Source organism: Elephantulus edwardii, unplaced genomic scaffold (assembly GCF_000299155.1).
Source record: "Elephantulus edwardii isolate Elephantulus edwardi_28Jun2011 unplaced genomic scaffold, EleEdw1.0 scaffold00072, whole genome shotgun sequence".
NCBI classification, from domain to species: domain Eukaryota; kingdom Metazoa; phylum Chordata; class Mammalia; order Macroscelidea; family Macroscelididae; genus Elephantulus; species Elephantulus edwardii.
In genome coordinates this window covers 8,750,040-8,772,833 of record NW_006399822.1, presented here as the reverse complement: position 1 = coordinate 8,772,833, position 22,794 = coordinate 8,750,040, and the positions used below count along the sequence as shown (strand labels likewise).

General features: G+C 42.5%; 1 protein-coding gene across 1 annotated transcript in view; it reads left to right on the top strand.

The window, feature by feature from the left end:
- The window catches only part of CLEC3A (C-type lectin domain family 3, member A), an 8,271-nt gene extending 1,866 nt beyond the window's left edge, over positions 1-6,405 (top strand). Inside the window, exons 2-3 of the mRNA XM_006888815.1 lie at positions 3,154-3,237; positions 6,014-6,405. Of these exons, the coding sequence (XP_006888877.1) occupies positions 3,154-3,237; positions 6,014-6,405 (476 nt within the window). The remainder of the gene's footprint in view (positions 1-3,153; positions 3,238-6,013) is intronic.
- Positions 6,406-22,794: the final 16,389 nt, after the last annotated feature.

The window sequence follows — 22,794 nt, the reverse complement described above, 5'->3', positions numbered from 1 at the left end:
TGTGTGTGTGTGTGTGTGTGTGTGTGTGTGTGTGTGTGTGTTCACAAGCCTTGCATATGTGTGTATCTGTGTGCACATGAGCCCTGCGTATTTGCATGTGTGAACCTGAGCCCTGCGTGTGTGTCTGTGTGAACCCATGAGGACAGCACTAGTCTATGGTCTACTTGTCTATGGTCTCCCCTTCAGTGTAGGAGAGGACCCAGTCCCCATATCTTGCCCACCCAACACCACATCATCAATTTAAGCTTTGTCAATGTGAGGAACAAAAACAGAACCTTTGCACATTTGCATTTATTTTGTTGTTAATGAGGTGGAGTAGGTTTTTTATTCGTAATTCACCCATACTACTCTTAGAGGGCAATAATAAAATGGATGGAAGCCAGGGTTTTTTAACCGGAAAGTGAGGGATTTAACTTCAAACACAAGATTACACTAAAGGAAGCCAAACAAACTCACCCTGCCCTTTCCCCTCAACTAAAATTTGCTACCTTGGAGTTGGTTTAAACTCACAGCAAGCGTTTACCAGGCTTCTGATGGAAACAGGAGTAGAGTGCTCATCTTCCTACCAAAGAACTGCTAGTGGACTTGAACCCCCAGATATGCACAACCTTTACATTAGCAGCACAATTCTCTGCAGATATTCCATCAGATCCCCCTTTGGATTTCCCTTGTTGTTGAGTGCTGTAAAGTCAGAACTGAACTATAGCTGACCTCCTGGTGAGGTTTCAGAGGCAGTTAAATACACGGGATGAGACTGCCCATCTTTCTCCCACAGAACTGCTGGTGGACTCAAACTTTAGGACTGCAGCACAGGTTCTCGCCACTGGGCCATCAGACCTCCACCAAGATTTTCCTAGTACTTACTTAATGTTAGTGTTGTTACATGCTGCCAGGTCAGAACTGATTCACAGGGTACTGTCTGGGGAGCTTTTAGAGGCTGGAAATGGCCCAGAAGGAGACTTCCCATCTTTCTCCTATGGAGCAACTGGTGGAGCATTCAAGCCTCATTCTTTTGGGTTGGCAGTACAACATCTTACTATCAAGCCACCAAATCTCCCCAGTGCTTGCCTAATAGATGTAATAACTGAAGTGTTGCATTAACAAGTGAAATATAAATTCTAAAGTGGAACAGTTGTTCAACAAATTACCTTTGTTCATCACATTAGCCACAAAGGATGGAAGAGAAGCCACGTGCAGAAAGACTTCCACACTGCTCGCCCAGGAGAGCATATTCAGTTCTCTGTCTTCACATTAATCACAAGGTTGACAACCTCCCAGCTAAGGCCACTTATTTAAGCAGGTTGGATCAGGAAGCTGAGAGGCATAGGAGATGACATTTGTAGAGGTGGTAATTTGTGACTTGGAGTCAAGCCTGGCCCCAGGAGCTGTGGTTTTGCATTCTGAGTGAATTCTTCTTTTTCATTCTGGATTGAATGGTTCTATCAAGGAAATTCTTGGTTTGTATTTCTGAGCTGAACTATGGGATGCTTTAGGAATATTTAAAGTGCATCATTAAGTAAAGCAAAGTGAGAGCCACTCTTAGATACCCAAGTGTTTGTCTAACCCCAAGGTGGAAAGACCTGGTTTGAAAAACATATGTTTAAAAGGAGATTGACTTGACATACTTAGAATGGGTACTGTCCTGGAAATTCAGAATAGACACAGAATCTATATATGGCATTCCTCCAGAGTCAAAGCTGCATTAAGTTCATATGAAACTTTAAGCATTTTGTCTGTCTAAGACCATGTGCCAAGGACAAAGGAAGAGAATAAAAGCAATACTGTCTAGAAGTAGCTCTGAGAGATGGGAACAGGATGTGCCTGAAGGTAATTGGGGAACCAGCAAAACCCAAAAAACCAAAACTCATTACCTTTAAGTGAGAACCGACTCGTGGCTGACGCTCCAGGGGATTGTCAGAGGCCATAAGTAACGCGAGAGGAGATTGCTCATCTTTCTCCCATGGACCAGTTGGTGGATTTAACCACCTGTGCCATTGGGTTGGCAGCAGATTCCGTGCCCATCAGGCCACCAGAGATAGTGAGGTTCAAGTCTTGATTTTGCACCTTCCTTGCTGTGTGGCTTTTGGTAGGTAAATTTATCTCTTTAGGCCGTGGTGGATTAAGATTGCCTGACAGGCACCCCCTTTGTGTTAGGAGCCCAGATCCCTATGGACTCTGTCAACAGAACGGCACCATACTTGCTCCCCCCAGTGGGGCCCAGAGACTAGAAAACTGAAGACCCTAATCAGTTAGAGCCCGAGTTTTTCAGCACACCACTCCTTGTGCTCATCCACATTCTTCAATGAGATCTCATTTTTCTCTCTTTATAACTATTTATTTTTATTGTGTACTAGTTTATTTACAATATTAGAACACATTGTTTTTGAGAACAGGTTCTCCCAATTTCCCTCACACCCCAACTCGTCAAATTATAACTATTTTTTAAAGTTTCTTTTTTGCTTGTGTGTATCTTACAAATAGAGAAAACAGGCCACGCCAGGGTGACTTCCAACAGGGAAGGATCTTCATAACTATTTGTGAAGAACAAATGAAAATAACAGAAGCCGTTTGCAGACCATGAAGTGCACACTCATTATTTCATACAAATGTTTACTATAAATACTAGGAGCACATTGTATTAAGTACCATGAATGGCAAGACAAAGGAAACAAAGGTAAACTGAGATTAGAGAGAGTGAGTTGGTAAAAAATAAATAAGATTAAAATAGTTTAAAGGGAGGGATGCTGATCTAGAAAAAATAATGAGAAAATCTCCTATGCAGAGATGTTTATGCTGTGTCTTGACAAGACATGTCAAGAGCTGGGGCAGAAGCATCCCAAGAAGAACACAGGAGGAAGGGTCCCAGGTAAGACAGCAGGAGCTAGGATGCGTCTGTAAGTCAAAGAGCCTAGAACCTAATGACAGAGGCTGAGTCTCCCTGGATGGGGGGAAAGGTATATGCAGGATTCCCCTCTCGCAGAAAGACCAGCCAAGACTATTTATCACTCCCATCAAAGTCTGATGGATCTATCTTCTTGCCTAAGGCATTATTCAGCATTCTTTTTCACATAAAATGGAATTGTTTGCATAAAAAGTCCTTTTACCTTAGATTTTGGATTCCAAGTCTTCCTTTTGCTTTATTTTAATCCACAGAGAAGGATGGAGACCTGAAGACTCAGGTTGAAAAGCTCTGGAGAGAAGTCAATGCTCTGAAGGAAATGCAGGCGCTGCAGACAGGTGAGAGCCCCCCTCCTGATGTCTCATCCTGACAGGAACGGGAAGGGAAATGGGGACTGTTCCAGAAGCCAGATCTGTGTCACAGAAGGTTACATAAGATTATCTCAGAACCCAAAAGTTGGGGAGACAAGTGTTTGGGGGAAATCAGCTTGCTTTGCCACCAGTTCTAATTATAAGTTAACTTACATATGATGCTGTAGAAATCAAAATGAGCATTTCAGAAATGCACTTTTAAAAATCAGTCTGCAAACCTTCCCTAGAGAATAATGAAAAAATTGAAACTGGCTCAGATGATTTGCCTGTTTGGGGTGTGTATTAAGGTGCACACTGGGAGCTGTGCTGGGATTAGGTGTACACAGGATCACAGACACACTTGAGCCACATGCTGTGCTGCACCAGAGAGTGAGAAGGACATTGGTTAGAACCACAGCTTTTCACCTGGGCAGTGACTGCTCCTTCTCTATGGGAGTAGAGCTCCCAAGGAGAGCACTAGTGGTGTAATGGTTAAACATTTGGCTGGTAACCTAAAGGCCAGCAGTTCAAACCCACAGACTGTTCCCATGAAGATGGTAGCCTAGAAAACTCTTAACAGCCAGTTCTCATCTCTAGGGCAGTCCTATAAGTTGCTATGATCCACAAATAACTTGGTGCAATGACTTGGGTTTTGGGGTTAGAGCTCCCAGAAGCCTATGAAGCTTCTTCTTAGCCCCTCAGGAGTGAGGGTATGAGATGCACACTGGGCAGATTCAGGGGATGTCCTTGCTTATAATTCATATGCCCACAGAAGCCAATACATCGCTTATAAAAGCTCCAAAAACAAAGTTTCCAGGGTTCCTGCAAGAGACCTGCCCAATCACAAGAGTGGCCACTGTCAGAGGAGCCTGGAGTTACGTATACCAACAAGCACTCATAACTCCCAGGCCTGCTGTAGGCTTCCACCAGGGGTCACTTTTATAAGTAATGTTGCCTGAAGCACCAGTCATACACTCGATCAAGTTCCAGGTGAGCAGAATTGCAAGATAAATGGAAGTTTCCACCTTTATGCAGCAAGGAGAGTAGACACTAAAAAAGTCATAAATATTAGTCCTCAAATTCCGAGATAGATGCTAACATGATGATCCTAGGAAATATACACAGAAAAGTGCATCTGCCCAAAGTTTACATAGTAAAGGGCAGAATAATAATGAACAATTCATTGGAAAGTTCAGATTCAGGCAATTTGATTCAGGTGCCTGATTTTTCAAAACAAAGTGAGTCCAACTCTTGGCAACTGACCCCATGTGAGCTACAGCATACTTGTACTCCACAGTGTTCTCAAAGATTGATAAACTTCTTGGAGGCAGATCACCGGACTCTTTCTGACGGGTGGCACCAAACCTCTTGGCTAGCAATCAAGCACATTGACTGACTGTACCACCCAGGGACTTCTATTCTCCAACTGTGGCCTAAAAAAAGCCCTTTATATTTGGTTTATCCAGATAATCAGGGTTTCAGTTATCTGGATAAGATGATGTCTGCCCCTGCTGATGCAAGCTCACCCTTTAGTCTGTTTTTAATAATAATGACATGATTACAGTTAAGAGACACAAGGAATTTCAGTGCATTATTTAACTGCACAAACTAGATTGTGCCTATCAACATAGCACGAGGCTCACGGTCATATTTTGAAAACTGGACAGGCCTGGGTCTTGTACCTGTGATCTTAGTGCCAGGTAAGTGTCCTAAAACAACATCACAGAGTTGGCTTGAAGCAAAAACTATTAAGTTTATTAAGGAAGTCGTCTGAATTGGGAGGTCATTGGGTGTCATAGTCTAAGAGTGAAGAAGGCTACCCTGTCTGACAATGAAGAAAGAAACATTTGTGAACAGTAGGAACAGGAACTAAAAGTTACAAAATCCTCCTTGGCTGAGAGACAATCAGGATAGTAAAAAGCAGGTTACCTAAGAGCAGAAGATTTAGCTGGGATAGGTGGGTTACATGATGGGTAATCCCACTTATACACTAAAGGTACATGCCATGCCATTCGTGGTCACTGGACAGTCACAGGTTGGTGGCAGGACAAGTTTTTGTAGATAACTGTGTTATAAAACTTGCTTCCTCAGCCATGTCTGTTTCTGAGGGTTCACTGTAAATATTCATCAATAAGGCTGAGCATCAGAACACTTCAGGAACAAGCTATTGTACTTTGCATCTGCTTGACTGTAGCGTAAAAACCCACTGGGGAAAGGTTGTGAGATATCCTGACCCTGCCAACTGCAGAGGAAAATAATGTCATCTTTTAGGGCTCATGGTTAGGTGCTCTTCAAGGCTAGAGAAACAACTGTTAGAAAAGGCAGCTTTTAAAATCCAACATACGTTCCCCCTGCACATCAAGACTTAACAGTGGTGTCAAGGTTCAATTTTCAGACTATTCCCAATTAGGTTCCATTATGTGATTGTTCCAATTATACACACCAAGTGCCTCTGATTTTTAAATTCTCAGAAACAAGTTATAGTCTTCCATGCAGTGTTGGTACAACTAGCCAACTTCCTAACGTCAATATCCAGATATGAAAAAACAGAGAGAATAAAATGTCATTTCATTGAGTTATGATCATATTAGGAGCTCAATGATGTGAAATGTCCAGCACATATGAAATATCTAGTTAATGGTAACTCATCATTTCCATCATGCACCATCCAATCTAAGAACTCCTTCTGTTATTTGCCAGGTCTAGGCCTAAGATACATATTTGTAATACTCATCTTGATGTGTCAACTTTGACTTTTTCCCAGTCTGTCTCCGTGGCACGAAAGTTCACAAGAAATGCTACCTGGCATCAGAGGGTTTGAAGCATTTCCATGAAGCCAATGAAGACTGCATCTCCAAGGGGGGAACCCTGGTCATCCCCAGAAACTCGGACGAGATCAATGCCCTCCGAGACTATAGTAAGAAGAGCCTGCCTGGTGTCAACGACTTCTGGCTGGGCATCAACGACATGGTCACTGAGGGCAAGTTTGTCGATGTCCATGGGTTTGCCATCTCCTTCCTCAACTGGGACCGTGCTCAGCCGAGTGGTGGCAAGCGGGAAAACTGTGTCCTGTTCTCCCAGTCAGCTCAGGGAAAATGGAGTGACGAAGTCTGCCGTACCAACAAGAGATACATATGCGAGTTTATCATCCCTTAGTAGGCCTTTTTCTAGCATATCTTCCATGCAAGAATGATGGTTGATGGTTCCCAAGTTTAAGTAAAAATTATAGCATGAAATGCTGAGTTCAGAGAAGTAACCGAGCCTGCCATTTCCATTGTGATTTTGCTATCCTTGGGAGGTAGAGAAGCAAAAAAGAACTACCCATGTATACGCGAGAATAGTGGTCTCTGCAGAACGAACAGTCCAGTTCCCCTCTTCCCTAGCACCTCTCACCTGTGCAGACCCAGCCCATTTTAAATATTCACCCATCCTTTCAATCAGGACAAGCAAGCTCAGGCTGCCCTGGAAACGTTTCCCATGAAAGTTCAGGGTAGATTTGATGGATGACAATGTTTTAAAGAGGGGATTTTTTGGTGCTCTATAATCCAGTAACTTTCCTCGCTGATGGGCAAACTGTTCAATGCTGGCGATGACACTGTGTTAGCCCATTCACCTTTCTTCATATCTGCACTGCCCATTGCCTCTGGATTTGCTGAAGCTCCAGGCAAAGCTTACATTTTGTCTGTCATGTCAGCACGTGAAGGCCTATAGAGGGTCCTGATTAATGCATGTTTCCTTCGACCTTACCCTCCCTTCTTCCTTTGAAAAAAAAAAAATCCCCTCCTGCCCAGGGATTCAGAAATACAAAAAGAATTTATAAGGTTAATTCCTACTTCCTGCATGACATCATACTTTCATATTTGAATGATTAACCCAGGGAAAACCAAGAGCAGCAGATGTATGGAAAGGAGAATGAAAAACTCCTCTGCTTTGCTCATGCTTAGCACCCTCACTAAAATTGAGAAAGGGTATTCTAAATGATGATTTCCTTTTTACTGCTTTATGTATTTCTATATTTTTCAGCCATCACTAGATATTTAAGTCTATTAGAGGCAACCTATCTTTGCAGGTTGGTAATTGGATTTAAATACCATTATTGTGGAGTCACATGTCTATGCAATTCCATGTTCTGTCAAATGCTGTTTCAACTAAATTATTTAACTAGATTGAATAAAATAACTTCACTGCTTTAATGTAAAATCACAAAGCTTAGGTTTGTGGCAATGAAAATCCTTTTTTTTTTTTAACATCTAAGCAAAATTATTCTAAATCTATTTTGCTCTTCAAATAAATTATTTCCCCAACCCCCACCCCGTTAAATGTCAAACAAGTTTGGTAAATAATATCCTGTTTTGTAAATTTTCATAAGATGTGTTCAGAATTAAATTTTTACACTTTCCCTAGCACAATAATAAAGCCTAAAGTCTGTGTAATGTGGTGTATTTGGAGTTGTTTGCAGTTACAGTTGTTTTGACTTCTTGAGCTGTTCTTTGAAATTGTCTGGTCAGCTCTCTCATTTAATCTTTTAACTTTAGCTTCAGCTCACGAGCAAGTGTCAGAGTCTCTTCTGAGATTCAGTTTGGTCTTTTCTTTCTTTCTTTCCTGTCTCCTTAATGTCCTTTCCTTTTCCTCATGTATGATATCACCACCCAAAGCATCTAGGCTTTAGTGTGGAGTGCATCAAATCTAATCTTGAGATGGTCTAAAAATCCAGGTGTGATATACTCAAAGTTCTAATTTGGCTCTGTGGAATTATTTTGGTTTTCTTCAACTTCAGCTTGCATATGAAGAATTGATGGTCTGTCCTATGGTTGACTCTTGGCCTTGTTCTCATGATATTGAAATTCCCATTGTCTCTCTTACAGATACATTTGATTTGATTCCTGTGTATTTTATGCAGCAAGATCCATGGGTATAGTCACCATTTACACTTGGGTTTTGGTTTCAAGATTAGGGCTTTTATTAGGAAAGAAATTCAAGATAAAATTTAAGTTATAATTCAAGGTGGAAACATTGAAGATGCATTTCTTCAATCAAGACACGCCTCCCTCTGACCTTCAGGCCTGACTGGTGGTTCCTGCCTTCCAGCTCTGGGCTTTGTCCTGAACTCAGGCAAGTATTACAAAACTCTTTTAGTTCCACCAATTATGCATCCCCACTTCACTCCTTCGCCGAGGCCAAGGTGTTTAGCTTTGGCTCTGTGGGGCAGCAGATCCAATCCCACTCTGTCTCACACTGGTCTCTGCTTCTGTGTTACCTCTGCTATGTAGTCTTCCTTACTCCATCTGCACAGGAATCTCTGGCCCAGAGAACACATTGTACTCTCTGTTCATTCTTTCTTGATGATAGTGAGATTCTCTGCCATTTACATTTTTAAAAACTATATTTGCACTGAATAAGTCACTGGCCACAGACAATTCTGTCATGAGATCACTGGCATCATTTCTATCACCATGTCTAACTCCATTTTCCCAGCTACAAATACTTCCTTCCAATCACCAGTCATTATCGATGCATCCTGGTTTCATGGTTGGCCAATTTTAGAATGTGGAAGTTGGCAGAAATATTCTGTTTTTATCACCTTTGGCTTAGTGACCAGTGTGTTAGGACATTGTCTAGTACATAATCAGTGTTTAGACAGAAATGAAATATAGGTTTTAATTCTTGGGCAAGGTCTTCTTTCTTTATGCAAGCTTGCTAGGCTCAAGTCAGGAGAAGCATCCTGAAGCTGGTTGGAAAGAGTGTCATGAATAATTAGTCTGCTCAATTAGCAACTACCTTCTGCCAGTTCAAGTAAGGAAGATGCTAACCTATGAACCATGTAATTGCCACCCCTCAGTCAAACACCTGGCTTCTTCCAGATATCAGGTGATACTCAGAGTCCAATACTAAAAGTCCCTCCTGCTTTATGTGTTTTCACGGGCTTCAGGTGGTCTGGGCAGAGGCATATCTAACAGGCTTCCACTGGATGCCGGCTCTGCTACAATATTTTAGCCTGAGTATTCTTTTGTGCCACCAAGTTGATTCTAACTCATCACAGAACAGACAGATTAGGACTGCCATGTCGAATATATTAAACACACCATGGAAAGCGAAAGGAACAAGTAAGTCCATCAGGGGAGAAGTTCAGCCGGCATGATCCTCAGAGGTGGGAGTGAGAGCTTGTCTCAGTTACCTTGGGGGTATTACCAGGAGGGCCCAGTCCCTGGAGGAGGAACTCATTCTTGGAGAGGTGGAGGACCAGGTAAGGGGAAGAAGACCCCCGAAGAAATGTACTGATGGTGACTGCAACAATGAGCTGCAGCACAGCTGAGGTTCTGAGGATGGTGTAGGATTTCATCTGTTGTGTACACACTATGGATGAATTGGGGGAAATGTCTGGGAACAACTTACCTGCCAAGAGTCTAATCCCTAAAACCTTTGTTGTTGTTGTTGATGGCTGTCGAGTTAAGTCCGACTCATAGCAACAAAAGACCTAATGCCTTTCCATAACTATCGTTGTTTCTCCAAGTTCATGGAGTTTCCATAGGCGTGTGGTTTAGGAAGTGGATGACACTCCTGCTTCCAAAGCTGTTTTACACCTTGGAGCTCCACCAAACACTGTCCACACTGGGAAACCATTATGGTATTTCATACCCCATCACATCAGCATCACAGCAAACACAAATTAGCTCAGTACAGCAAACTGATGGAAACCTATAGAAAACAAATCATTCAACAACAAAAAGACAACAACAACAACAGACATTTATGATATTTTCTCCAAAGAAGAATCTTGTGAGCTTGAATCGCTACTTCATGTATGCTTAAACATTGTACTACCAGAACTTCTTAGACTTGATCTTGCTGGATGCAAAAGGCCCAAGAAGAAGACACCTCACAGTGGGACTGTTATATACCATCAAGGCAGAGCCAGTTCAGCTGACCTTCTAGCAGGTTTACAGAAGAGGGTAGATTTGAACCGTCTGATTTTGGGTTGGCAGCCCGATTCCTTATCCACCAAGACACCACAGCTACCAAATAGTTTGACTAGAACAGTCTAAACTTTGTGCCACTTGCACAGATATAGTCTGATTCCAAAAGTTTTAATTTTTTTTTAGCTCGAAAATCTTCATCTGGATGAAGAACAATTTACAAACCTCATCGCCATCAATTCGGGCTCCACCCTCACTGGCTTGGTGTCCTGGGCCATGCCACTTTTCCTCCTTAAATATCCTTTCCTGGTATGAATGGGTGACTAAACAAAGCAACAGATTAATACATAAATAACTATACCTATCTAAAATAATAGAGGAATGTTTCTAATATTTACCTCAGAAAAGCATTAGGCTTAATACACAGTTTGAAAAAAAATTGATAATAGTTTCTTTGGAAAATACTAAGCATTCATTTAAATTTAGAAAAGGCAGGTAAAGGAGTCTCAGAAGACGCTTCTCACTCACACTCAGTACCACTATTACTATGTTAAGTATGTTGTTCCTTTGGGTTAAGCAAACACAAGCTGTGCTTAAGAGCTGGGAATATAGTGAACCGCAGGAACAGAGGGAGACCTGCCTTAAAAAAAGTTACCTGAAGAACACATCATTACAAACCTCTAGGAGAAAGTACACAGTACAAGGAGAGTTTTCAAACGTGTTGAGAAGGGACAATCAAAGAGACTCCAGGGCTGTCTAGATCCCCGAGCAGGATGAAGACTTGTCAGCACCCACTTTTCAAATGTCAGAGCTGGGCCTCTGCACAGGACAAACACTATAATCAAGAGTAGCACACAGGCCTAAGCCTAGGCTGCCCCAGGCACAGCTACTGAGCAGATCTCAGGGAACCAGGGAGGAAGACAATCTGCTGCGCACAGCAATTTGCCCTGGGCCACAGGATGTGGTGGCACTCAGGTGCAGGCGGTCAGTGAGGCACTGGGCACCCTGCTGGCAGTGCTGGTGCCCTTGGAAGTCAAGGTGACTGTGGACCATGTGGCCATGCAGGTAGTAGGCCTGGGCCACCCAGGGCTGGTCTCTCTGCTTGTTGCTGTCCCGTCAGGCCGGGTGCTGAAACTGCCTGTGCGGGATGCACGCACACAAGGGTCCCTGCTGGGATGTCCAGAGCAGATCGTTCAGGAACCTCACAGGGTCAGCTTCCTCTGACTGCTGGGTGTGGACTTCAAGCACACAGAGAGCTACTGGTGCAAAGACCACTTCTTCCCCCTGGGTTAGCATCTCCCAGGAGCACCTGCTCATTGTTCTAGATGGGAAGAACAGAGGCATGGCCTACATATGCTGCTGGGCACTGAGGTGGGGACCCTGGGAAAATGGACCCCCTTACCTCTGCTCCCTGATTTCCAGGGCCAGCTGGCCACAGGTGCCCAGACAACCAATGACCCTGACTCTGTATCTGAGTGCTCCCAAAGTCTGCCTTATCAAACCAGTTTTACACAGCAAGCCACCCCATTTGTGAAATGCAGGCTGTATCTGGGAACATTTAGGAAGTGGGATAATACTGTTGCTCTATTAAGGCTTTTGGTGATTATTTCATGAGACAAAACAAGAAGGGATTATAGGTATTGCTCAAAGAAATGAAGGAGGGGAAAGGCTGCAAACTGATTTTCAAGGACCTTAATCATTTCAGAGACTACAGATCAAAAATGTCAAGTGGCTCTGAGCAAAGAAACACATTTCCTGAGTACTCAAAGAACAATGGGAAGAAAATGCAAGTGACAGTCATTTTCTTGAGGTGTAGATTTAGCCATAATGAGCAACCTAGATCCGCTGTGGTCTCTCTTTGAAGAAGGAACACTATGAAATCTAATATTTGATGCCTTTTAGCATGACATTATTTGAAAATAAAAAAGGCAGGGCGGCAATTTAACCTTGTAACAATAGTTTACTTAAAAAACTTTACAGGGAATGGTAAATGGGATATGTTTCTGAACTCCACTGTGATTTGCTCAAACTTAGAGACTTTCCTGTCCATAGCCACATTGAAAAACTTCACAATAATCATACAATGTTGGTTTTTATTATCTCAGTTTGTTGTTGTGTGTTGTCAGATACATTACAGATTACTGCAATCCTACATGAGAGTAGGATGTACTTTAGGGTGCCTGTAGGGTGTCCCAGGTTGCCATCTTTGTGGGAAATTAATAGATGCGATTTGGTTTCCCCCACACAACATCACTGGGTTAGTTGACCTGTCAACTGAGTTCTTAACCATGGCCCCACCAGGACTTCCTATCTCATTTTGTGGTTGTTGCTGTTTGGTGCCATTGAGTTGATAACAACTCCCAGCTGCCCTATGAACAGCAGATAGGAACCTTTCCTATGCCGTTGTCATGAGTTCTGCCTTTCTCAAGCCTACTGTTGAAGTCACTGTGTGAGTCTACCTCACTGAGGGTCTTCTTTAACTTTATAATTCTTTAATCTTTTCCAAGCATGATATCTTTTTTCAAGGACATATTCCCCCCCACCCCCGACAATATGCTCAAAGTATGTGAGACAAAATCCTGGGTTCTAAGACGTATCCTGGTTGTACTTCTTCTAATACAGGTTTGTTTTCTCTTTTGCTCGTTCATGTTGTTGTGTACCATTAAGTCGAAACGGACCCATAGCTGACCCTCCAGCAGGTTTTCAGAAGTAGTTAATCACCTAGGAGAAGACTGCCCATCTTCCTTCCATGGAACATCTGGTGGCCTCGAACTGCCTACCTTTGGGATTACAGTGCAGCTTCTTGCCATTAGGCCACCAGAGCTCCCATATTCAATCCTCTTGACCCTCACCATAATTGAAAGGCATTAATTCTTCAGTCTTCCTTATTCATTGTTTAACTTTCAGATGCATACAAAGTAACTTTAAAATGCCATGACTTAGACCAGGCACACCTTAGTCTTTAAACTGGCACCCTTGTTCACATTAAAGGTGCTTCACAGTAGTGTTTCTCAATGCAACATGTCTTTTGATTTCTTGACTGCCACCACCATGGGTATTGCTTGTGGAGTCAAGTAAAATGAAATCCTTGACAAGTTCAATCCTTTCTCCATCTATCCTGATGTTGACATTAGTCTAACAGTGAGAATTTTTGTTTTCTGGATGTTTAGATATCATCTTTATGGAAGGCTGTAGTCTCTGAACTACTTCTTTAAGTGCTTGAAATCTTCTTCATTTTATATAAGCAAGGTTGTGTCTTCTGTACACTGCAGGTTGTTAATGTTCTTTCCTCCATTCTTCTTTAAGAAGTCCCAGCTTCTCAATAGATTAAATAGCTTTGGAGAAAGGATCCAAGTCAGGTGCACACCTCTCCGAATGTTAAACCATGCAGTATTCTCTTCTTCTGTTTGAACAACTCTATCTTGACTTATGTGTAGGTTTCACAGAAGCACACTATTTTAGAAATGGAAATTCTTTCCATGTTATCCATAACTTACTATGATCCACACAGTCAAAGCCTTTGCATAGTCAATAAAACACAAGTAAACATTTTTCAGACTTTTCAGTCTAAAATTGATCGAACATGCTGTCAAGATGCATTAATAATAATATGTGGCTAGAATGCAAAGGATGGAAACAAAGAAGGAATAGTAGTTGGTAAGTGGGAGCTTGGTGCCAGAAATCAAGCTGGAGGTTGCATGATAGAATTTTGTGCAAATAATGAGTTACTTAATGAACATTATAAAACACACACATAACTTTTTAATTTAAAATTTTTTAAAAAGCATTGGCTGTGTACATAAGCTTACCTGATGGATACAGGAATCATATTGACTATATATCAATGGAAAACTCAATATCAGCAATCAAAACAAGACCAGGAGCTGTCTGTAGCACAGGACATCAACTACTCACATGCAAGATGAAATTGAAGGTGAAGAGAATGAAAACAAGTGCAAGATAGCCAAGGGACAACCTTGCGTTTATTCCAGCTGAATTTAAAAACCATCTTAAGAATACATTTGAGGCATTTGAATCATCTCATTTTAGTGAGGAGGAAATTGAGGCTCAATGAGATAAATGTGCTCAAGGCTACAGGGCTAGGGATGGAATGCAAACCTGGATGACTCCAAGACTGCTACTCTTCCATATACTCCATGCTGCCTCCTTTCGGATGGCATGCTACAAATTAAAATGAGCCTATGCACAGGAGAAAGATGGAAACGCTCTCCTGTGATTTTCTCCTATGAAAACTCGCTGGAGGATCAGCTATGTGTGGGTTCCAATTCGACAGTACACAACAACAACAACAAGATGCCTGTATTATCTGACTAATTTATCAGCACTACTAAGATATGCTGTTGTTGTTGTGTACCTTTGAATTGGAATTAATTAATAGCTGACCCTCTGGCAGGTTTTCAAAGGCAATCAATCACGTGGCAGGAGACTGCCCATTTTTCTCCCATGGAGCAGCTGGTGAATTTAAATGGTGCATGCCTTTGGGACTGCTGCATAACTTCTTACCAATAGGATATTCTAGAGAGCAGGTTCTCAAGCTCAAAGACAATGTCCAAAGACAACACAAGAACTGGTAACTTGCAAAACAGATTAATGTGTTTATAGGTTAAACACAATTTTTATAGTAATAAAAACGAAGAGATTCTGCTCAAATAAAATGTATAATTCACCTTGCCCACATATCAAAGATATTCATAACATTTTCAACATATTATTGATTCTTATATATGCAGCCATGAATACACAGACACACATACACATAGGCACACATCTGATTGAAAGATAGTCCACTCAATTGTTAACAGTTATTACTTCTAGGTAGTAGAGTTCCCCCTCCTCCAAAAGAAAAAAAAAATGCTCCTTTTTAAAGTACTTCCTACAAAAAATACACACTGCTTTGAAAATGAGAAAGCATTCTAAGTATGTAACTGGACTTCAAGGGACCAATTTTTGTTGATGCTTTAGTGCTTGTCAGAGAAAGGGTACAGTTAGCCCCACTGTCTCATGTGAGAGCTTAAGATTACCAAGTTAATTACCAAGTTTCCCAAGTTACTAAGATCTCCATTGATTTGAGTTTGAGCTCACCTTGGAAGGAAAACAGACATTTTAAACATCTAGAAAACAGCTTTCACCAGTTTAAATACTGAGATCAAGTGTAGGAGAGGGAGAGAAAGGGAACTAAAAGCATGTGAAATAGAGACTACGTCTTGGGACCATTTTACCTTGCCAACCACCTGGGTTCAGTGCCCAGAGAGCACTTTCCCTCCTGCATGGCATTACAGGGAGTGCGTGAGGAACGTGGACGCTCAACCTAGGGACAGTGGAGCAAACGTGGGGGAAGCCTCCAGGGCAGCAAGGACACACAGAGATTTTGAGAGGAATTCTGATTGGAGGGTTTCTATTTATCTCTCTCTCCTTGAAATTCTTTCCTATATTTTCCACCAAGTTACTTCTTCCTAAGAATCCCTGAAACATCATGAAAGATGACAATCTCAGGCTAGAGGTTTAAGACAGTAGAGAAGGAAAATTTCAAAGTTCAAAGGATTGTTTCCCTGAAAAAAAAAATCACTGAGAGGGCACTGTTCCCATTGACAAGTGTCTTCAAAGGACATTCTTGGCAACTAAAGTCTCTTCAGTATTAGAAAAATAAAAGTGCCTTTTATTTTAACTTAACATTCTGCATGCTATCATTGGAACCCACACTTTCCTGGTCACCAAGGGATTTTGTGTTTTGCAATATTAAATGTTAATTTGGTTTTAGTCTCTTAAAGCCCACTTTGTGGAGAAAGTGTGTTTTTATAAGTGGGTGTATGTGTGTGTTCATGCATTGTATGTGTTCTAAGTGGGCTGATAACTGTTTAGAACCAAGAATGCAGAAAGTGTGAAAAGCTTTAGCCAGTGAGCTGAATTCACAGCGGATGGTCAAGTTATGATTGGTATGCAAGCGGTAACCCCATGGGAATAAAGGCTGTTCTGGAGTCAGAAGTGTTTCCCAAGCCACAGTGGACACAGGCAGACATGCTAGGAGCTTTGTGAGTATTCATTCAAGTGCAGGGAGGCTGATCTGGAGCTTTTGGTATTTGTTGGAAATTTTCTATGTTCAGGAAATGTTTAATTAGATGAACTTTGTAGTGGTCAAGGGTCAAACGACGAATTAAAATTAACAGCAACACTGAATGAATGTGCAGAGACTGGAGAGGGACGTGATCGCAGCCCGGCAGCTTTCTAAATAAAAGGGCTGTGTGTACAGTCAAGGAGTCTCTGGGTGATACAAGTGATGAGTGCTGTGGACGGACGGCTGACCGAAAGGCTGGAGGCCAGAGTCTACTTCGAGATGCTTTAGAAGAAAGCCTGGTGATTTACCTGCCAAACATCACCCGCTGAAAACTCCACAGAGTTAATTTCTACCCTGACATACATGGGGCTCCATGAGTTGAAGAAGACATGACAATACTGTCAACGCATGCTGCACTCAACATTAGCTCATCTGTGTGTTTTGGTTTACAGGTGATTTTATGAGGAAGGTGCCAGATTGGCCTCAAATCATTGTGGTGGCCAGTGGCTCCCATGGGGGACCTGCTCTCTGCAAGGGCTCAGCCCAGACTATGTGGAATCCTGCAAGCGCCAAAGTGGCCATTACAAGACTGGTCCTGAGACAGAGACAGGCCAGCCATGACAGGAGTGTAGTTCCTCTTCACTCCATTCTAAGCAGGAATGCATGTTGTTAGCTCATTACTGCCCTTGGAGAAGTGTGTTCTCCTTCCAGAGGGATGTTTGCAAAGTGCTTTCAATGCAGTGGTTTCAAGGGTATGTCCCCAAGGTGACCTTCACAACCTGACTGCACAATGGTCCTCAGGGCTGGTGAAGCGGGATAGAACACAACTTTCTTGATTTTAATGAGCTGGATTGACACAATGACTGCAACCATGGGCTTAAGCACCGGCAGAGATTGTGAGGTTGGCAAAGGATGGGGCAGGGTTTTCCTCTCCTGTCCACAGGGTCACTGTGAGGTGAGATGGATTCAACAGCACCTAGCAACAAGAGCAAATGACAGTGGTGCTGAGAAACCCTCGGACCAGGCAGTGGCTCTCAAAGCAAGCTCCTGGGCACAGCAGCACCAGCATTTCCCAGAACTCCTCAGAGATGCAAATTCTCATGACCCCTGCAAACTCCAGAGTCAGGCACTCAGGAGAAGTGGGGGGAGGAATCTGTGAGGCGCTCTGACACTTGAGAATCACGTTTGTAGGGCCTTACCTGGCATGAGCCACAGGAAGCCCAATAGCTGATTATCTATTAATGAAGGCTTGTGCTGCTACTATGGCAAATTCAATCTAGTGGTATCACTAAACGGTTCTTTCCCCTCCAGAGATAGTATAAAATTATCCAGAGATAAAAATTATTGAATATTTAAAATTACTTAGATGGAAAAATATTCTCACAGACTGCCAACTGATGGATGAAACATTTAAAAATAGTTTTGTAAGTAGAGAGAGAGAGTTGGCATAGATTTAGTCACTGGTACACTACTAACAGGAAAAACCGTCTGTTTGATTATAGCATTGTGAAAACGAGCATTAAAGTAACCCGAGGAACACAGGCAGGGTCCATTTGTTTATTATCCAACTAGTTCTACTATGAAGGAAGAAGCCTTGGTGGCAGAATGGGTTATGTGTTGGGCTGATAACCAAAAAAAGGTCTTTGGTTCAAATCCATCCATCTTAGATTGGCTGCCTCCTTCCGTTAAGACTCCCAACCTGAGAAACTCAAAGTGAGGTCACCATGTGTTGAAATCTAGCCAACGACAGTGAGTTTATACTACCAACGAGCTCTTGTGGTGCAATGGTTAAGTGCTCAAGTGTTACCTGAAAGGTTGTGGGTACAGTCCTTTTAACTTTGCCATGTCTGTTCATCTTGCATATCTGTCTATGTATCTTCTGTTTATTTACTGATTTCTCAAAGTGACTCTAACTCAATCTAGAGCATATGAAATTTTCCCGGCATAGGTTTTATTTGGTGATCCAATTGCCAAGTCACCTTATTGAGAAACTTCTTAAGATCTGAATACAAACCTTCTCTAGTAATTATCTCTTGCCTTGTACCAGAGGACTAGAAAATGTATTGGTTTAAAATGCAAGAAGACATTTGAACTTCACAGCTTTGCTGAGACCTTGGGTTCAGGGTCTCACATAGACATTGCTGTTGTGGGGCCGTGTGTGTGTGTGTGTGTGTGTGTGTGTGTAATGGGGGTGAGGAATGTGGAGGCACATTCCTCAGGCCACATACGCTAGTTTACAAGCGACATATGAACAGTTCACAGGGCAGCTCCCACTGTGGCAGCGGGAATCCGTCCTGGTGAGCAAAGAGCAAGAGAGAACAAAGACGCAGGGCAGGAGCCACTGTGACTTGATGCCCTCGTCTCAGCAGGCCCATCCTATCACTTCTGCCACATTCTGTTCACGAGAATCAGTGAATCACCTCAGTCTGAACTCAAGCAAAGAGAAATACACAAGAAGATGGTGGCCATGGAGGGCCATCGCTTCTGTCCATGAAGTCATGTCATCTCCACTCCAGAATGCTCAACAGGACACTCTGGGAGTGGGGTCAGCCCTCCAGGTGGCTCTGAACACTGTCAATGTGGAAACCATTGTTCTCAAGGTTTTCAGATTTATTTCCCACCACTTGCCTCAACCCTTTGCCCTTTGCCAAGCAAACCCAGACAGACACGCCGGCTATTCCCTATGGATCTTCTCAGAAAGCTCCCAGTAAGTATGGGACACACAGCCAAACCCTCCCTCTTTCCCTAACCAAGGATGTAAGTCGTATGATTCCAGATAGTCCCCTAAACAGGCCAATGCCTGGACCTTATCCCTGGATCCTGAAGAAGAGATGCCCAGCAGGGTGAAGTAAAGATTTCAGTGTTAAGCACTTGCTTGGTAAGATTTTATGTCAAATCCTAGGCTCGTAGATTCGAGGACAGGCAGCGTTGGACCTGTTGTGCACAGAGGCACTGTGAGTGGGAGTCAGCTTGGTGCCGCCTCCAGACACCACCAGATGCCAGCAGTTCCCATCTGGGAGGACACACGGAGGGATCACACACAATGTGGGGGTCTGACATCTTTCCTCTCAGTGGAGACTTTCTCATTTACGTGTTCAGCATCTATTTGTTGAGCACTTCCTGCCACCACATATCACTAGTGCTAATGAGGGAGAGTGGACCACGCCGACTCAGTCCCAATCGCTTGTCGTCTTCAGCTCAAGCTATTCATGAGGTGGATGAGAATATCAATAGTTATGTAAACTACAAATTGTGAAGAGTGACATGACGCAAACTTACCAGGTTCCGAGGTAAAAGACGCCCTGAAGGACTCTCTTTACACTGGATGATCTGGGAAGGTCCTGCTTACTAGATAGATGGCCCAGTGTTTACTGAAAGAAGGAGAAAAAAAAGAAAGAAGAGATGAGAAAACTCTTCACTTTATTTTCACAGCCATTTCCAATTGCTCCTTCCCAGACTTCATTCCCCTTTAAAGCTTGCTTTCTGAGACTCATTTCTTCAAACGTCACTAGGTTAGCGGGACACTGACCTGAGATGTACCTTAAGGTCACTTCCCTTGAACTGGTAGAATTGCTTGTTTAAGGGGTGATTCACCATTTGGAAGGAGCCACATTTAAAAACATATGGCAAAGAAAGGAATAACATGGGACAATTTGATTTAAAAAACCGATTTAGTGAGGTGACTGTTTCTGTTTCACGATACCTTCTGCTCTTACAATTTAGCACTTTTAAAATTTCTGGTGCCGAGGGCTAAAGTTTACAGCCTATTCCAGAAGATGGCTGGTAGCAGGCAAACCCAGGCCAGATGAATTAGTGTGGAGGCCTTTGTAGAAAACCTTGGATTTTATCTAAGGCACAATGGCAAGCAGTTTTAACAAGGGCTTTGACATCTTTGACAAGGAAGGCCAACTTTGCACAATGTAGCTATTAGCATTCAGATTATATAGAGAGTAACTGTATGAGCTAGTTCTTTCTGCAGTGAATTACTGAGTTAACTTGACTTAATCATCAGCTGATTATCACCTGAGTAACCCTGAAAACTAGGAATGTTTTTAAGGCAAATTTCACTTTTCTCCCTTAGCTGCACATGGTGTTTTTGATGCCCATATTTCATCTCATTTCCTCCAGGAAATTTTTTTCCTCACCCAAGCAGCCCCACACTGTCACGAAAGACAGATGCACACTGTTTATTCCTTGCTCATTCATCATGGCTTTGTTCAAGTGTCAGAGGATGTGTGTTGGAGGTTGTGCTGGATCTTCCCTGGGCTCCAGAGGGTGTATCTCTTTGGTGTGATGTGCTTATCACAACGGCTGGCTCAAAGACAGGCAGATAGGTGATAGACATGATTGTGGCCAGTGATGAGTCTCTTGTAAGACTGCCTTCATTCCTGAACAGCAACACAAGAAATGAATGCTCCCTCTTCCTGCTTCTACATATTCTCATCTGGAAACTGTGGCCGCCATCTGGGAACCAGAAAAGGGGCCAGTCCAAGAGGATAAGCCAGTGCCCTAGGAGAACATCAGAATGAAAAGACGAAAAGAACGTGGGTTCTTGAATTAATAAGCCCTAGAAAATCTCCAAGCCAGGAATTTTTATTACACAAGATGCATTTATCCTGATTAAATGGTCTGTTTCTCGTTGAGGTTGCCATCGGGTTCCTGAGTTGGCTGCCTTGATTCTAAGCATCATGGTTTTTTTGGAGGGCCAGAGTTTGAAGAAGAATGTAAGGGTTCTTTTCCAAGTCTCCTTCTTTATTCTTCCTAGCTGCTCCCACAAGCTGTTCTCACACACTTCTTGGGGTTACTAGCTACTAGTACTAGCCTAGCCACTGAACAGTCAGTCACGAGGAAAGGGGTTGACGTGGACCAGTGGTGATTGATGTCCATGGGTTGGGCACAGTGCTGACCAAACAAATCCAGGACTGCATGAACCTGGAGGAGGAGAACAGGTGGTGTGATAGTGGGTGTTCCCGAGAGGTCCTACCGGCGTGGACCTTCGTCCACCAGCATGAGAACTTCACCTCAAATAGCTTGCTCTTTGCCAAGAGAAGCCCTGTTTCTCCTTGAGGATTTGCATCTGACATCCTCGCAGACTCACTTTCCAGGTTACATGTCTACAACTGGACAGCACTGAACAACAACAACAATCTAGTTAGACAAGCCATGCACGATGTTCTTTTCCAAGGACGGATCCCTCCTAACAACAAATCCAAAGTATGTTGTTTCTCAGATGAAGTTTTAAGAACAACACGTAAGCCATGAAGGCTGTGACCTCTCAGAGCAAGATAATCAGGAGTCCCTCCTGTGGTACCTCTGGGTGGGGCTGAAATGCCAGTCTTCAGGTTAGTGGCTGAGCACTTCACCACTGTATGACCCAGGACATAAAGGAATAGAAGAATGTAAACAGAAGGAGATTCGGAGCTTACGAGTGGGAGGAGACACGTGATCTTCATGTTCCCAGCCACAAAAACACCGGTTATTAAGTGGTCAAAGAAAAGGAAGATTTCAACGTAGGTCTCTTAAACTCTGGAGCCTGGGACGCCCCCTCACTGCCCTCTTGCATCTGTGACGGTGAGCAGTGAGAAACACAGTGAGAATGAACATCTCTTACCTTTACTGTAAGAATTGTTTCACACTTCGAAGCTCCTAGCCCAGGAAAGGCAGAAAGGTAGGAGAGTAAAGGTCAACTGATTTCTGGAAGGTCAACAAAAGCACGCTTTGTGCCTTTATGGACTTAAATCAGGCTATTTAAGTCCTTGGTCAAATATTAATTTTTGATTAAAAAAATAAACCAAGAACTGTGTGTTTCAGATCAGAACACCCTACAAAATATACATATAGCACGAGCCCCTTCTTTATTCTAAAAAGTGTTTTAGTGCAGCTTTTAGCTATGAGCATTCTAAAATGCTTAGAAATAATAGCAATAGTAATAATAATGAGACACAAGCACTTTTTTACCCCTCCATTAAATGCTTGTCCTGTGCTAAGCATTATGCCAGTAACTTTCTTTTTATTACAGTACTTCATTTTCTCAAAAATCTTAGCAGGGCAGGCTTATGATTACAGAAAATAGGGTGAATGCACACATTTATATTCAGTCTCTCCTGAAAGCCCATTAAAGTGACAAAAAGAAGTACTTTTATTTTGTTTTGGGTAAATAAATAAAGACAAAAAGAGCAAGTAAGAAGATTATAGATAGAACATTGCAGTGAGGAATACAGCTAGCAGAAAACTCTCTAACCTTCATGCTAAGAATTTGACTGTGCTTCCCAGCACCAAGCAGATGAAGAAATGAAAGGTAGGAGAAAAAAAGAAATACGAAACAAAATGTATGTGGATGGTTGAAGGAGAATTTAAATTGCTTTGTAAACCTTTACTCAAATCACAATTTTAAATAAATCATAAATAAAAAGAAATGAGGCCGGAGATTGCATGATAGAATTTTGTGCAATGACTTATTCATTGCAAACACCTTTTAAAAATTAACAATATACAAAGAGAAATACAGAATTGGCCCTCACAAGATATAGCACCTATTTAAAGTGCTGAAGAGCAAGA